General features: G+C 62.0%; 1 protein-coding gene across 1 annotated transcript in view; it reads right to left on the bottom strand.

Moving 5' to 3' along the window:
• Positions 1-3,377: 3,377 nt before the first annotated feature.
• Positions 3,378-17,443, bottom strand: part of Ago2 (argonaute RISC catalytic component 2) — a 59,808-nt gene continuing 45,742 nt past the window's right edge. Inside the window, exons 10-19 of the mRNA XM_048358450.1 lie at positions 17,241-17,363; positions 15,079-15,212; positions 14,180-14,364; positions 13,457-13,616; positions 12,378-12,468; positions 11,476-11,670; positions 10,283-10,417; positions 6,785-6,886; positions 4,425-4,624; positions 3,378-4,259 (exon numbers count right to left, since the gene is read on the bottom strand). Of these exons, the coding sequence (XP_048214407.1) occupies positions 4,151-4,259; positions 4,425-4,624; positions 6,785-6,886; positions 10,283-10,417; positions 11,476-11,670; positions 12,378-12,468; positions 13,457-13,616; positions 14,180-14,364; positions 15,079-15,212; positions 17,241-17,363 (1,434 nt within the window). The 3' untranslated portion in view covers positions 3,378-4,150. The remainder of the gene's footprint in view (positions 4,260-4,424; positions 4,625-6,784; positions 6,887-10,282; positions 10,418-11,475; positions 11,671-12,377; positions 12,469-13,456; positions 13,617-14,179; positions 14,365-15,078; positions 15,213-17,240; positions 17,364-17,443) is intronic.

Raw genomic sequence — 17,443 nt, 5'->3', positions numbered from 1 at the left:
CACACACGCGGTTTGGGTTTAAGAGCTCCTTTCTGTATCTGACACTGAGCAAGCATCCCGACCAGCGGAGTCCCACGTGGGACGGGAGCAGGTGCCCTGAAACCAGCCACAGGCGAGGGGCCGTGGCGGGCTCCCGAACCCTCGGACGGCGCCACCAGCCACCGCTGAGCGGCACCGTGCGGCGGCCCGTGCAGGCTGGCAGCAGGGCTGGGCGGAACCACAACCCGGCGCTCGGGAACATGGCAGCTGCAAGGAAGCCAACCCACGGAACGCACCCACAGACTCACAATGATCGCTCGCTCCCCCCGCACCCCCCCATGCACGGATGGGGAACCAGGCAGGGCTGGCCGGTCTATCACACCTGTCAAGGCCCGAGGCCCAGGACCAGAGCGGAACCCAGCACGATTCGAGCAGGTGACACTGAAACGCAGTCTCCCAAGCACGGCCATCTCCCGCGTGATCCGTCGCGATCACTTCCCACAAGTACAGCAGGGCCGAGAAGCTGTCAGAAGATCAGTGCAACTGTTCTGAGCCGAGAACTTGGCCTTAGGGAGGCAGCACGCGTGTAACAGACGCCTCGTGCCGGTCACCCCGTCCCACAGTGAAACACGCCACGGTCACAGCGGGGGGGGGGGGGCCGGCGGCGGGGAGGGGGTCTCCGGGACTCAGGGAAGGGCTCCCAAGATAAACACGGGGTTTGCAATCTGCAGGGGAGGCGTAGGGATGCGAGGGGCGTCTCCGCTGCCCTACGTTCCTGTTCTCACGCGCGAGAGATGGCCAGAGGCCGCGCAGGTTTCCTATGGCTTGTGGGGGCCACTGGGCTTCTCCACTGTGTGGATTAGGGTGACCGCCCTCACGTTCCTCCTAGCCGAAAATGCCCACAAAAATCCTTGACACCTGCGGCGGGCCGAGGTCGTGTGGAGGACGACCTGTCACCACCCCGGGGAGGGGCTTCCGGGGCAGCTGCCCAGCCCCAGAGGCCTGCTGGAGACACCCGCCGGCCCGGACCGCACCGCGTGACCTGTGGCTGATTGACCCTTAAACACATTGTATCAAATATAGAATTTGACTGAAAAACTGCCTTGCAAAAATAAAATTTAAATCACTCCGCAGATCAATGCAAAAGCACATCGCTGCATATATAAGAAAAACAATTCATTCAGAAAAATTACATTTGTGGCTTTCAAAAAATAAATCCATTCGGCAAGCTTGCAGGTAAACATCAGGTAATTACAAAAGTGGGGGGTGGGGGTGGGGAAATGACCTCTACCATGCTCCATCAGGTACCACATGCACCCGAATACCCACCTAGGCCAAGCCAAGCCAGAGCAACCAAGGGAAAAATAAATAGCAACATCTGCATTTAAAAACAATAAAACATACAATAAAAACTGCCCTGCCCCCGCCGTGGGACTGAAGTCCGGAGTGGAGGGCTCCCTGTGGGGTAAACATCTGGGCCAGTGGGCAGAGGCAAGACGGCGCGGCTCCTTCCGGCCTGGCCACCCCCGGGGACCGGCAACAGCGGCCCCAAGCCCTTCCTTCAGGTGCGGCGGGGCGGGGCGGAGGAGCGGCCAGCATCCAAACGCGGAGACGCAACAGACTCTAAAGTAGTATCAAAAAAGTGTGTGTGGAAAGACTTCCAGGACGGCGCGGGTCCATGGGGGGGGGGGGGGGGGGGCGCCTCCAGATCTCTCGTGAAGCTGGGGAAACGAGCGAGCAGCCGGGACACGTGGGATCCGGCAACAAAACAGGGACTTTAAATGCCTCCCGGGGTTCTGCGCAGCCCGGGCACCAGGAGGAGGCGCGGGGGGGGGGGGGGGGGGATCCAGGGGCCTGCGTGTCGGGCTGGGGGCGGGGGGGGGGGGAGTCCAGTTCCAAAATCCAATCCAGAGGCCTCTTTTGAAGAGACAGGCTAATTCCTAAGTCCTAAATTTCCTCTGAAACGAGTCCAGTTTCCTACATCGGCTGCTTGTTTTTTTCACATTCAGTTTGCTTGAAGCAAGGCACACCTTACCTAACAGTGGGGTGGGGGGGACGGGGGGACGGGGGGGGCGGGGGAGGGGGAATCCCGGGCGGCGGCAGAGCAGACCTAACTGTGCAGTCTGGAAATTCATGCGTGTGGGGAGGGGAAAGAGCGGAGGGGCTGGTAGAAAATCAGGAAAACAATTATTGACCTGAGAAGTCGAAACTACAGCCACTGAAGTTCTACACGGTCACCAGAGGGAAGCCGAGGCAGGCCTCCCGGGGCGCCGCGAGGCGGCCCTCCAAAGCCACCTCAAAACACCGCCTTTTCTTTTCTGCCAGCACTGGGGTTGGTTGAAGCCAGGACCGTGAGCTCTCACTTGGCTATATTCACTCAAGGCTGGCATTCTACCACTTCCAAAATGACAACAACAAAAATAATAATAATAATAATGAGCAAACAAGCAAACAGACAGACAAAAACTTGTGATTCTTGTTTCTTGCCAGCCTCTGCGCTCTTTCCTGGGCATTAGCTCAGGTGGCACTCAGGGAAGGGGGGGGGGAGGGGAGGAGGGGACGGCCTCAGAACCCGCAGATCCACCACGATGGCTACAAGCACAGACGACGGCCTGGCCCAAGCACCCGACCGGGACACGCGCAGCAGGCCTGAGAATCTGCATTCGAGCCGGGCTCCCTCCCCTCTGGCCTCCCCCTCACCTTCCCTGGGATTCTGAGAATGGCCGAACCCAACCTAATTTCGGAGTCCAAAAGCTGGCTCGTCCAACGATTCCCCCTTCAGCCCGTGACCCGGCTGGCAGGCCTCACGTCACGCGTGAGAGGCCCCCCCCCCCCCCCCGGGCACGAGGCCCACGCCACTGAGGACACGCCTCCGCCGGCCACGGCCACCCCCCCACCCCACCCCGCCCGCAGCTCGGGAGCCCGAGGCTCCTCCAGGTGCCCAGGAAACGCCAGGCGGGGGACACAAGCGGGGAGGGGGACACCTGCCCTTCTTTACCATCCCCACGCCCACTGGCACAGACACCAAGTGCCTACTTAGCACGCACCCCCTCCGCCAGCCCGGGCCCGGGCCGAGCTGCCGGGCGGGCTCCCTCCCCCGACCGCGACCTCCCGCCGGGCAGCTCTCTGCCCGCTTCATTCAGTGCACAGGTGCCAGGAAACGCGCCTCCCCAAGGCGCACGCCGCGCCAACTCATTTCCCAGCCCTGGAGGAAGTGCCACGGTGCGCACGTGGGGACGGGGGGGGGGGCGGGGGGGACGGGCTGAGCACTGTCACGCGAGTCACTGCACATCCCTGGACGCAAGCACGAAGGCGCTCCGCCCCTCCTGCTAGGCGGGACAGGTCCCAAGCAGCACCCCTAGTTCACAAAGGAAAACAGCGTCTACCTATCACATTAATACTGCAAACCAGATATATATTTTTTTCTCTTACATTAAAAGACATCAACAGTGAAAAAGGATTGTACTGTATTTATCACCACAGACCCGTATTCTTTAGAAACTTTGGAAAATAAATGTCACAGTCCTATAGGACAAATCTTGTGATTAGACTGTCGGTATATTGTCTTTCTTCTCTCTCTCTCTTTTTTTTTTAAATAAACTTTCATTAAAATGGCACTTGTCTGCCAATCTCTCTGGACCTGTCACTGCTGTAAACACGCGTGCCCCCCCCCCCCCCAGCCGCGGCTCCGCGCGCCGCACACCCACCCGGAACTCAATTCTAGGGACGTCAGAAGGTTCAAGGCTTTAAAACCCCTATCGTGCTTCATGTTGCTTCCCCTCTCCCAACAATTTCATTAAGAATCATGTGTTAAAAACAAGTAAATCGAATGACCAAATAAATTAAAAATGTTTTAAAGCCCTGAGTTCATAAACTGGTTTTAGGGGATTTTTTTTCTTTTTTTTTTTTAGGAAACACGGGACTCTATTTTAAACAAGCAGCTTCTAGATTTTGGCAAACCCTATTTCCTACGATCATGGGGTCTCATACAGGTCTGCAGTTCAAAATCCAGGTTTGAAATCTGGGACGGAAGGCATTCTGGAAATGGAGGATCGAGTAACACCAATGACGTCTCGCGTTCCATGCTGGCTGTCACGGAAGGGCATCTGTTGGTCTGAGTGGCTGGTCTCGTGTGAATCCACGGGCGTCGCGCCCCGCTCAACACTCCGCGTCAGGCAAAGTACATGGTGCGCAGCGTGTCCTGGTGGACCTGGACCGCCTTGGCCAGCGCCTGGTGGTCTCGCCCGTTGCTCTGCCCAGAGGTATGGCTTCCTTCGGCACTGCGGGGACCGCAGAGAGAGGGGCGTGAGCCACGGGCCACAGCAGCTACCGCGCCAGCGGGGGGGTGGGGGTGGGGTGCAGATCGGATCACCCCGGCCATTGCTCACCCTGAGGCGGGCCACCCAACCCCGTCAAGAGGCAAAGCCTCCCCGCGCGGGCCTCACCTGTCATGTTCTTTATCCACCAGGTGGTACCTGGCCCGGAAGGCCACCAGGTGAGCGTAATAGGCTGGCGCCGGGATGGACACGGAGCGCGTGCAGCGCACGTAGGTGTGACACAGCTGGTAGGTGAGGATCTGCAGCTCGTCGGAGGAGAAACGATTGTCATCCCAGAGGACGTGGTAGTGAGAAGGCCTGCTTGTCCCCTGCAAGCGGAGCACAGCAGAGCACCGGCCGTCAGGCGCACCCGGGAGACTTGACGGAGGCCATGGAGGAATGAATGGGTGACGACAAAAGGTGATCTGTGGGGCTGGGGATATGGGAGTGCCTGCCTCGTATACATGAGGCCCTGGGTTCGATTCCCCAGCACCACATATACAGAAAATGGCCAGAAGGGGCGCTGTGGCTCAGGTGGCAGAGTGCTAGCCTTGAGCGGGAAGAAGCCAGGGACAGTGCTCAGGCCCTGAGTCCAAGGCCCAGGACTGGCCAAAAAAAAAAAGGTGATCTGTGGGGCTGGGAACGTGGCTTAGTGGTGGCGTGCTTGTCTAGCATGCACGAGGCCATGGGTTCCATTCCTCAGCACCACTGACACAGAGAAAGGCAGAAGTGGCGCTGTGACTCTGGTGGCAGAGTGCTAGCCTTGAGCAAAAGAAGCTCAGGCACAGTGCTCAGGTCCTGAGTTCAAGCCCCAGGACTGGGGGGGGGGGGAGGAGGGGAAGGTGATTTGTAGCTGGACACCAATGACTCACACCTGTAATCCTAGCTACTCTGAAGAGTGACATCTGAGGCCAAGGTTCCAGGCCAGTCTGGGCAGGAAGCCTGGGGACTAGCCAAAACGGAGCTGAAGTGGTAGAGTACCAGCCTTGAGCATAAAGAAGAGGACCGCAGTCCAGGCCGGGCCAGGCATAAACATGAGACCTTATTATCCCCCAAGCTAAAGCAAACAGGGCAGGAAGCTTATCTCAAGCGGGAGAGTATCTGTCCAGAAGGTGCAAAACCTCCGACTCACATCACACTGAGGCCAAAAAGAATTTTTTTTTTTTTGGCCAGTCCTGGGCCTTGGACTCAGGGCCTGAGCACTGTCCTTGGCTTCTTCTTGCTCAAGGCTAGCACTCTGCCACTTGAGCCACAGCGCCACTTCTGGCCGTTTTCTGTATATGTGGTGCTGGGGAATCGAACCCAGGGCCTCATGTATACGAGGCAAGCACTCTTGCCACCCTAGTGCCATATTCCCAGCCCCAAAAAGAATTTTTTTTAAAATGGAAGAACCGAGGACAGTTTGCCCGGCTGTGTTAAGTATTTGATGTTTTATGGACGGTGCACCTTGGACGCAACGTTCTGGTGAAGGAAGTGGGAGCAGGGACGCTCCCTCACGGAGGAAGGCGTGAAGGCCGCCAGTCGCTTTCTTCCCAAGGAGCGCAGGCGCGCTGCACACCGGCCCAGCCCGGCACGGTGGACTGGGTGCGGGCGGTGTGGGTCTCGGCGGGTGCGGCTGGGCTCTCCAGGGCGCAGCTACAGCACCAGCGTGCGGGCCGCGGGCCTGTCACAGTGTCCTTGAGCAGAACCCAGGGCCAAAGGGGCCTCGGGGGGCGAGGTCCCCTGGCCAGGACGGGACCCAGAGGGCGGCCACGCCAAGGACAGGACAAGGAAGGGCAGCAGGACCTTCGCGCCTGCCCTCCACACGGGCCAGGGGCAGCCGGGCCCCAGTTCTCGACCCGCGGGCCATGCTGGCTTTATATTCTTGTCAAATTCTAGTGGGGTGGGGCCGGATTTAAGTCTTTCCTTAGGCTTTGAAAGCTCAGGAGCCTTCCACAGTTACGTGGGCACACAGCCAAGGCTCCTGCGCCTGCGGTGGCTCAGCTGCCAGGACGCAGGCGGCAAGTGGATGGTCAGGCTCCCGAGGCTCGCGCTCGGCCAGCTGCAGGCACCCGCCCCTCCCCCCCCCACCGGGGGAGCCAGCAGGCACCGATCGCCTGTGCCCATCGCCCCGCCGGGGTGCCCTGCCACACCTGGCCCTCATTAACCGCGAGGCCTGGCTCACAAGCTCCAGCCGCGTGACTTCCCTTGCCCCCCACAAGCGTGCTGGCCCGGCCCTCCCTGCTTGTGGGACCCATCCCATATAAAAGAGGATGCAGTCCAGGGGAGCCCATGGGAGCCCCGGTGGGCAGCCCCCCCCCCCATCCTTCCAACACGGAGTCCAACACAGGCCTCTACCCCGGGCGGAGTGGAGCGGAGCGGCGCAGAGCAGCCGCCCTGCCTGTCCGGCTCACACCGGTTCTGGCGGCCAGCAGAACCCCAGGGCGCGCTGCGCACACGGACAGCGGGGCAGACACCCCCGCCCCGTGCGCGGGGACCCCGGTGCTCACCTGGATGCCGGCGTGACTGCACAGGTAGAAATCAAACTCCGTCGGGTGGGTGATTTTCGTGTCCACCGTGGTGCCCGCTGGAATGTTGCCACTCTTCCCAACCTGTGGCAACACAGCGGCCCGGTCAGACGCGGTGGACAGCACCGCCGGTGGCGGGCACGGCACCGAGGGCCACCCGCCCCGAGCCGGCCCGCGGGAGCTTTCGCGATCTGCTAATGCATTCGCTCGGCGGGGCGGCGCTAAGACAAAACCTGAGTACCCCAGAACTTTCATTCGGGCTATTGCTCGCTTTTCAAGATGCATGAATTAAGTGAAGTTTAACTTAGAACCCCGATAATTTTAAGAGTGTTTCAGGATCCCTGGGGCTGTTTTGATCTGAAGCCAAGATGGAAATGCCCAGCCACATGTAGGGGTGGGGTGGGGGGTTTGGAGGGGTTGGGGGGGAGGAGGGGTCCTCCGGCAGCCCAAGCACATTCTCCCAGGCCACTGGCATCTCTGTGGTGCTGGAGGTTTCTGCCACAACTGGAGCATAGGGCCCATAAAACTGTGTGGGTGAGAAGTAGCTACTCAACATTGTAACTACGCCAATGGCTCCGCCCAACACACACACACACACACACACACACACACACACGCACACACGCACACACGCCCACCAGCTAGCCCAAGGGAGCTTTAGTTGTAAAAGGCTTTGAACACCACACAAAAGAAAGCCCGCACAGCCCCGTGCATCTTTAGATATTTCTTTCCAATCCTACTTAACTCGCACACTTCTAAAAAAGAAGTCAGAATCTGGGAATCGTGGCACCTTTGTATTTTCCCTGGATCCATCCTACCCCGCCAACACAGACTTCCGGCTCCTCTGAGTCCAAAATGGCCCCAAATCGGAAACATTTCAAATGCCCACATGAAGGAAGGCACAGGGAGGATTCTATACCCGACCACAAGTGACAGGTATAACCAGAAAGCCCACACAATCGGTGACCGGGTGTTTAGACCTCATTACGTACATGCGAATACTCAACAGTAAAAAAAATGAAAGTACACACTACTTACTAGCAGAGTACTGGATTGGCTCAGAGATTATGCACGTATAACACAAGTTATCTGCGAAGGGCTGGTTTTGCATAATATTATCATTTTGAGACATGTCCGTGATACAGCTCATTAGTATTCCTTTGCTGTACTGACTGTTAATATGTGAACAGTCATCATTTCTTATGTTGTTGGACAGATACATCTTAAACTTTTCCTCTCATATTGCTGGCAGTAATGGCCAGCAATTATTATTACAGCAAGTAACATTTCCTCCCTCCCCACGCAGGGAACGGCAATCAAAGGCTCCCACTCTTTATTCAATACGCATCCTCTTGCGTGGGGGCTCGTGGGATTCTCGCAGTTGGACGCCCGGAACGGCTACCTGGTTACGGTTTGTACCCCTTCCACAGCGCACGCCAGCCCGGTGGCTGGGGTGTGCGGCAGGGGCGGGCTGTGCGCGTTCACGGGGGCTCCTGACCCCTGTGGGTGGGGGCACCAGGAGGGGCCGGCTCAGCTCCCGGGCACCCGCCACGACAGCCTCCTGCCTACAACCCCACCGTGGGAGTTCACGTTGCTGTCCCTCGCAGGTTTGTGGCCCCGTGGGCTGGAGGGCAGTACAATGCCCCGGGCACAGAAACAGCAGGACTGGAGGTTCTGAAGCACATGGACAGGGCTGGTCTACTTGAGCCGATTTTAGTCATTTGTAATTCCACAAACACCAAAACCCACTTCGGAGTCTCCAGATAGACCTACGCGCCGCCACGCTGCCGCGGCTCCTCTCCAGCTCCCGGTATGGGTGTAGTGTCCCTTGCGTGCGGAGCCTTGCTAGAGCTACAGGCGCCCCCCGGTAGCCATGGTTACGTGGCTCTGAGGAGACCACGGGGAGGAGCTCAGAGCTCAGTCCCACCCCAGGATGCTCCATTCACGGCACCAGCTTCCGCTCTGGACATGGAGCTTTCTGGCGCATCTCGGCCCCCTTCCCCGCACTCAGGGCACACCCCTGCCCCTGCCCCTGCCCCTGCCCCTGCCACCTGCCCCTGGGAAGGCAGACGCTCACAGAACAAAGGGCAGCGCTACACCGTGCACGTCGTGGGACTACATACAACGGACTGTCCACCCCCCAGCAGCTGCATCAACTGCACTGTGAGCCACGAGTGGGAATTAACACTGCTTCGGATTAAAAGTATTATTGGGCTGGGAACGTGGCCTAGTGGGACAGCGCTCGCCTAGTACACACGAAGCCCTGGGTTCGATTCCCCAGCACCACATATACAGAAAACGGCCAGAAGCGGCGCTGTGGCTCAAGTGGCAGAGTGCTAGCCTTGAGCGGGAAGAAGCCAGGGACAGTGCTCAGGCCCTGAGTCCAAGCCCCAGGACTGGCAAAAAAAAAGCCAAACAAACAACAACAAAAAATTATTATTCCTCTTTAACCTCACTTAGTCTGATGACCGCTTGTGGTATTTCCACGCAGGTCTGGCTTTCCTCTCCTCCACACACACCCTTGCTTTCTAGAGCTCCACCACCATCCCGTCCCGTCCCATCCAGTCTGGGGAGCGGCCTGAGGCGGGTGTGGGGGGGGGGGCGGGGGGGGGCAGCTGGGCGGGCTCAGGGCGGCGGCTGCCTTCCCTCTCCCCGCTGCCTCCCGCCGTGGCAGGCGCTGACCCGCAGGCCGCGGGGCTTCCTCGCGTGCGTGCGTGCGCCGGGCACCGTGCAGGGGCGGGCCGCAGGGTGTGCTAGCGCCAACCGTCACGACGGGAGAGGGAGCGGGGCGGGCTCGTGTGTCAGCAGGGCGGCAGCGAGTCCGCAGCGGTGCTCGCCAGCTCCACGGTCACTGCTCACTACAGCGCGGTCGTGTCTGCGTCCCGCCGCCATTCACCCACCCCCCCCCCCCGGGCACAGGCTGGGAACCCCGGGGGCTCCACGCTCACGCTTTCCACCCCCTTCCATTTCTGACCCATCTGTGTGAACCCCTCCTCCCCGGGAGGGCTGCTGGCGGGCCTCTGCCGTCCCTCCCGGCTACCCTGAGCTGGCCTGGCCGCAGGTCCTCCGGGCGCAGCCGCCGCGTCCTGCTGCCCAGCCCCTTCCCCTCCTGACCACGCGCGCAGCGTCCCCACAACACGGAGTTCCTCCTGCCGCGGGGAGGGACACGCCGCAGGCCACGCTCGTCCCGGGGCGCGGACGCTCCTCCTGACCCGGGACGGCAGCCGGCTGAGCCCCCCGGGTCTCCTCCGGGGCGTCCAGGCCATGGCAGGGCGGCCCGGCTCCGCCATCCGGCCGGCTGCTCCTCAGAGCGCCCCCCTGTGGTAAGCTACGGGAGCCGCGACGGCGCCCGCGCGGGCCCGTCCCAGGCCTGCGGGGTTTGTTGGGACGTCTCACGAAGGCGAGCGGAACCCTGACGGCCGCCCTGGAGCGGGGGACGGAGCGGCCCGGGGCGCGGCGGAGGCCTCCCGGGGGACTCACCCGCTCGTTCTTGTCGGTGCAGAAGAGCCGCGTGTGGTGCCGCTTCTGCACCACGATGAACGTGATCCCCGGCTGGTAGTCCTTCTCCAGCTTGATGCAGGCCTCGCGGATGGCCAGCAGCTCGTGGTGGAGGACCTACGCGGGAGGGAGGGCCGGGCTGAGGGCCTTGTGCTACCCGCAGAGGAACCCCCGACGCTGGGTGCCCACCGGCCAACACGGGGCAGGCGGCTCGGCTCTGTGGGCTCCGGGGGTGTGCCGCTAGTGCGCGACCTTCCCGGCGGAGCTCGTGTTCCCGGTGACATGGAGTCCAGTTACAAAGCGCAGGGAAAAGCGCCTGGCGCAGCCTCAGAACGCCCTCCAGACTCCCGTCCGCGGGGAGGACCGCGAGCCACGGCCGCTAGCCACTTGCTAGCCCCGCTTGTCTACTGTGAAGAGGAAAAGATCTGACGGAAAAAGCATTGGCTTTGGAGCTGGATTCGAGTTCGAATCTGGTCTCTGCCACCACAGTGATCTCCAATGCTTCCGCTTGAAGAATGCGAGTCCCCCCCCCCCCCCCGCCCCAAGCGCTGAGATGTGCGAGGCATGTACCCGTTACTTATTCGTAGTGGTACTGGGGCTTGGCCCTTTTACACAGGTGGTACTCTGCCACTTCTGCCAAAGGTCAAAGGTCAATCTGCCTCCTGAGTAGCTGGGATTACAGGATTGGCCCACTGCACCCTGCAAGTACCGGTCACTTTAGATTTCAGTTGTTACACTGCACACACTGGCCTCACACTCCTGGACTCGCCTGGCCTACCTGAGCCTCCCGAGTGATATGGACAGGAAGAACAAGTCAGCACTGCCAGCGACGGCTGCAAACGACTGTGCTACGTTTCAGAGACTCCTAGAGAGAGCTCCGGATGCTGGGAACCTTCCGCTCCTCAGAAACCCAAGTGCTCAGTGTTGCCCACGGGGCCTTCTCCAGCACCCGGCATCTCCCCTACCCCCGCTTCCTCCTTGCCGTTCCTGGGACCCCGTCCCAACCACCCACCTGCTGCCAGCTCAGAGCGGAAGGCGCCCGCCACGCTGCGGGGTCCAACCAGGGCCAGAGGGCCGGACAATCCTGCCAGTGTGCACCCAGACTGGCCTTTCACGGGGCGACCACACCCCGCCGCGGAGGGGAGCGGGGCCGGGGGGCCAGGAGGACGGCCTACCTGCTGGAACTGGCCCTCGGAGACGCCGTCGCGGTAGAAGATGATGCGGGTGGGCTTGAAGCGGGTGGACTTGTAGAACTGGATGAGCAGCTCGCGCACCATGGCGGCCAGGTCCTGGATGATCTCCTGCCGGTGCTGCTGCACGCGCACCGTGGCACAGTAGCGGTTGGGGTGTGCGTCCATGCTGCCCACGACCTGCGGGGACACGCCGTGAGCCCGGGCAGGGGCCCCCCTGGGCTGCTTCCGCCTGGAAGTGTGCGAAGGCCGGCACCGGCCATGGCTTTGTCTGGATGGAGGGTCGCTAAGTGCTTCCCACAGAACCCGAGTCCCCTCGAGGCGCACACGCGGGCTTTTTCCGGCAGGGAGCCCTTCACGCTCGTCTGGTGGCGTGCGCTCACGTCTGCGCACACCGGCTCCCCACCGGGATCACGAGTGAGGTCGACGGGAGAAAGTGCGCCATGGCGAAGCTTCACCGTTAAGAGGAGCGGCAGCCGCCAGCTCCGGGCTGCGTGGGGCTCAGGGTCAAGAGGCTGGGGCTCCCTTACTCGGGGTGCTGGGGTCACCACCCCCAAGGCCTGCACACCCGTTCCCATCCCAGCCTTTCTCTAAGCTGCTTCTCCCTGGGAGGCCAGGGCATCCCCGGAGGTTTCAGATAAACGAGGAGGAAGCAGCCCCCCCCCCAAGCCACCCCCGTGCTCAGAGACCCCAGCCCGCCATTCAGAGGACTGGGGGCGCCACGCACCTCCCGGGGAGTGGGGGGCCGGCCCGGCTCCTCCCGACGCTCTGAGCTCTGGCAGCCAAGCGCAGACGCCGGCGCCCCGAGAACCCCTCCCCGCTGCAGACCCCCGGAACTTCCTCCACACCCCTCAGAGAGGCGCCCAGAGGGAAGCGCGGGCACTCACGGCGGCGATGGAAGGCTTCTTGCCGTCCCCGGCGGGCGGGTGGGTGACGTCGGCTCCCAGGAAGATGACAGGCTGCTGGAACACAGGAGGCCTGCGGGGAGGCGGGAGGGAGGGAGGGAGGGGCGGAGGCTCAAGACCTGGCGCAGGGCCCGAGGGCCGTCACCGGCACAGGTGGGCGACGCTGCTCCGTAAGACCTCCTAGAGTCACCCGAGTCCGAGTGAGGGGGGCAGAGCGCACCCAAACCAGACCTGCTGGGCACGGGCGCTGTGGGGGGGTGAGGCCCAGGGCTCGTCGTCCACCACCCCCACCGCCTGCACCTTCCCGCAGGTAACCGTGTCTCTCCTGGCTTTCCAGTCCCTCGCTCCGTGTTGGGGGAAGGGGGGGAAGGAGGCTGGGCGGCATCCTGGCTGCCCACCGCCGCCAGCAGTGGCATTTGCTGGCCACAGACGGCCGCCAGGCGCTACTGCACCTGCCGTGCCGGCGAGAACAGCGGAGCCGGCCGCGAGGCAAGCGTGCAGTGCAGGCACAGAGCAGGGCCGTGAACCTGAACCCCGATCTCAGCTAACTGCGCTCAGGCTAGGGCTCTGCCCCTCCGCAGGCCCCGTTCAGCCCGGTGCCGCCACGCTCTTCTCCAGGGATCCCCTAAGCCGCTTTCCTGGGCACCCAGGGCCCAGCCACATTCTTGGGAGACCCTCCAGCATAGCTGAAGCCCAGCCCCTCGCCTCCTGAGTTCACCCTTCCACCGACGGGACACAGATCACCTGGACGTCGGTTGTGGTAGCATCTGTGGGCCATCCTGTGTGGGCTCTGCCACGAGGAGAGACACTGTCCCTGTGCTCCCCGCTTGACCCAACTCCCTGCAGACAGCGGGCACTCAGTAACAGAACCCGTGGGCTCTGAGGGCAGCCCTAGGCTTCCGCCCTCTCTGTGGGCCCCTGACGGTTGCCAGACTCGTGAGGGTGGACCCCTGAAGACCTCAGCACACCCCCTCAGCTCCGCGGCTCGGCCCTGCCCAGCAGTCGACGCTGGGCCCCCTCTGCACCCAGGTCACGGCAACCCTCGCCCCCGCCACCCTCACCTGCCCTGGGGCAGCAGGATGTTGTTGACGCCGCCCAGCTTGACGTTGATCTTCAGGCAGAGGTTGGACAGCGTCTGCGGCGTGGTTCTCTGCACGTTCTTCATCTGCACGCACTGCGTGGCCATGCCCAGCACCGTGTCTCCCACGCGCTTCACTTCGGCTGCGGGGGGTTCAAGGGGCACGTGTCCCAGGGCCCGCGGGAGCCGTGCGCCCCCCCCCAACTGCACCCATGTACGGTGCTCAACCAGAGCCGCTGCCCCGGGCTGGGCCGCGAGTCAGCTACGGGAGACGGCGCGGCCTCGGAACCCCGCGCCCCTACGTGGGGAGGGGCTGGGCGGAAGATGGCGCGGGGACGGGCTCTGGCCGCATGGGGACTCGTACTGGCGAAACCCACCGAGCTCGAGCTGCTTCCCTGTGACCCCACACCACGGGCTCTGAGGCCGAAGCTCCCCGTCTGGGAGCCGCCACCCCCCCCACCCCCGCCATGGGCCGGCACACAGTCGCTATGGGAGATGGAGCCGCCCTTTGGCATCGGGGACCCGCGGTGCACCCCGGGGGGCTCTTCGTCCACTACATCACATCCCAGCCCAGTTCTGTGGCCTCAGCAAGACGGCAGCGGTGACCTGAGGTGATCGGAGGCCCCCTTCTTTCTGCCTCACGAATGGGGGTGGCCCAGGAGAGGCCGAGGCTGCGCCCCACCCCCGCGGAGACCCCGACACCTACCGTACACGGGGGTCTTGCCCGGCAGGATGACGACCACCAGCTGCAGGCCGGCGTACGTGTTCTTCAGGTGGCGGAACATGGGCTCCACGCTGTCCGCGCCCTGGGCATACTTGCAGAAGCACGGCTGGCCCTGGATGGGCATGCCCGCGTCTCTCGAGATCTTTCGGAGCTGCTCAGTGAAGGACCTGGAGGAGGAGGGCGGCGACACTGAGACGCGGGCAGAGCACCGCCGGCGCCCTGAGGGGCGGGCCAGAAGCATGTTCACAAAGGGCAGAATGGAGCCGCCTCCTTCGCTTGGGGAAGACGGGAGGACGGCTTTGGGTCCTCTCGCCTCAGCCCCTCAAGTGCTGGCGCTGTAGCTGTGGACCACCACACTGGGTAGAACACCTCAAGTCCCGGACAAAGCCGGAACCCAAGTCCCATCTCACGACTCGCGTAAGCGACTGGGGTGAGGAGACGGCGATCCACGTCTCTCACGTCAGCCAAGTGAGCGGAGCCAGCCTGGGATCTCAGTCCTCTTACCCTACGGCCTCTGGCGTGGCCGAGACTGTGGACAGGAGCCGCCACGCCTTGTTTCCCGAAGTGGGATCTTGCTAACTTTTTGCCAGGACTGGCCTCAAACTGAAACTCTCCACACTTCCGCCTCCAGAGTAGCTGAGCCTCAGCTTCTGCCTATGCGTTCAAACTCCCCGCGCAGGGGCTGCCCTGCCTAGTACGTAGCCCACACCATTCTGAATCTCAGGTCCCCAGAGCCACAATCCAGGTGACCTGTGCCCTGCCCTGGCCCACACTAACCCAGACAGGTGTTCCTTTGTCAGGCAATGACTGACGACCTCTCACGTCAGTAGGCAGGTGATGCGCGCTCCCCCCCCACCCCGCCATGCCGGAACGCGGCTTACTTCAGATGGACTTCGGTGCACTGGCGCTGGGGGGCGAAGCAGGCGATGGCCCACACCTTGATCTCGATGCCGGTGTGGAACTGCTTGTTTCTCATGTCCCACACGCCCTGCACCGGGGTGGCGATCGCTTTGTTCTGCAAACAGGAAGACGCGGAGAGTGAGCAGCAAGCGGGAAGTGGGGACCCCATCCGCGTCACCTGGAGGACAGTGCCGGAGCCAGACCCTCACCCACGCTGCCCGTGCCTCGCACCAGCCCGGCACGGGAAGACGGGGAGATGATGTGCGCCAGAAGTCCCTCCCCAGGGCGCCCCAGGAGGCCTTCCCTCTGCTGCAAGGCCTGTCTGCACACCCACCCTCCACCCACCCACACACCCATCCAACTGCCCTCCCTCCTGCCCGTTCCCCCTCCCTCCCAGCCTGTCAACTGCCTGTCCTTCGTGCAGGGCACCATCGGGATGCCCCCAGCCCCCAGGCAGCCAGCGAGGACCGAGCCCTCTGCTCGGCCGCTCTGCCAGGCACCGAAGCCGTCTCCATCCCAAAGTCTCAAGCCACACGGCTGCCTAGTTTCCTCTCTAGTAGAAAGATGTCACAGAATCCGACCGCTCTCAGGTGACTCTCCAGGAGGGGCCACGCAGGGGACCTGGGTGGGTCAGCGCAGATCACAGACGTGTCGGCGCGGCTGTCACTCCAGCCTCCTCCCGTGGCCTCCTAGGAAGCCCCTCACGAGCCAGGTGCTGTCGTGCAGCAAGCCTGAGGCTCCATGGCCCGGCTTCAGCGGGGGACCGCCAGTGCACCGCAACGGGGCAGTACTCTCCGCACTGGAGACTCAGTTCCACTCTGCCCTGAGCTGTGACAACGAAACATGTCTCTGGACACTGCCAGACATCCCCCGGGGCAAAGCCACCCCGGCTGAGCCTCTGCTGCACATGGTACTTAATTCCTCCACTGACAAGAGGACAGCGTGCAGGATGACAGGTGGTGGTGGTGGAACGTTTCCTCCACTAAAATGTGGCAGAAATGTGGACAACGTCCTCCCTTGGAACATTAGATCTGGGCTGGGAATGTGGCTTAGCAGCAGAGTGCTTGCCTAGCACGCATGAAAAGCCCTGGGTTCGATCCCTCAGCACCACATACACAGTAAAAGCCACAGGTGGGGCTGTGGCTCAAGCGGTAGAGCACCAGCCTCGAGCAAAAAGAAGCTCGGGACTGGGAAAAAAAATTGAATGTCTATGACGTGGAGATTTCTGCCACTGGACGAGAGCAGCTGCTGTTTGCACACCGAGGCAGAACACACAGGAGCACACTCAGGGAGCAGGAGACGTGCACGCCCGAGGCAATGGTGTGTAACAGGAACGACGGCGCCACCCATTCCAGGAAGGGATCTGAGCACCCGACACAGCCTTTCAGCCTTTTCTGTGATTGGTTTGCATCTTTTTCACCTCCAAACATCTAATGAACAGAACCTGCAGCCTTGGGCTCAAACCTCAACACTGAGACGCAAACTTGCATTTTACTATGAGAGGAAAAAAAAAAACAAAAAAACCCAAATACACTACTACAGGTGTCAAGGGCTGGGGTAGAACTTCAGCAGGCCCTCCGCCCAGTGTCTCCCGATCAGTCTACACCTCAGGAGCTCAGGCCCCAGGCAAAGAGCCCGGCTCCCAACACCGCCGGCCACACAGGTCCCCAAGGAACTCAAGTTCTGTACCCCGGATGGAATAAGAGCATTGCAGTTCTAGGGGTCAGAGGCAGGGGCCCCCCCCGAGTCACATGTAAAGAGTACGAGTCGAGCCAGCAGAGTTGGTGGTCACACCCGTCACTGCGGAGACCCTCGGGTACCCACAGGTGCTGTCCAGCCAGGTGCCGGGAGGCCGAGAGCTGGAGGACTGTGGCTAGAAGTCAGCCCGGGTGGCAGCTCCATCTCCAGGAAACCAGCAAAAAGGCCAGGTGGCTCAAGTGAGAGTGGAGAGCGCAAGGTCCCGAGTTCAAACCCCAGTATCCCTCCCCCGACAACAACACAAAAAGGAAGGTGCAACGCGGAGCAGCAGAAGGAACCCTTGGCCAAGGTCTGCGCCACGGTCACTGGCTGGAACCAGGAGCTGGCTGGGGGGCAGCCGCCCGGCCATTACTAGGCAGGTCCCCTCCCCCCAGGCCACACCTACCCTGCCCCCGTACAGGATGGAGGGCGGCTGCAGGACCCTCCCGGTCACGTCCGTCATCTCGTCCTTGACCATGATTCCAAATTCCCGGACATAGGGGTCGGTGTTGAAGCTCGCGCTTCGCATCTTGAGCAGGGAAAAAGAGAGAGGGTGGGGGTCCGATGGGGCGGGGCCCTCTGTCCCCGCCAGCCAGCCAGCGTCTGGTC

This window comes from Perognathus longimembris, chromosome 12 (assembly GCF_023159225.1).
Source record: "Perognathus longimembris pacificus isolate PPM17 chromosome 12, ASM2315922v1, whole genome shotgun sequence".
In the NCBI taxonomy this organism is placed as follows: Eukaryota; Metazoa; Chordata; class Mammalia; order Rodentia; family Heteromyidae; genus Perognathus; species Perognathus longimembris.
Note: the sequence above shows the minus strand (reverse complement) of the source record. Positions and strands in the feature narration are given on the sequence as shown.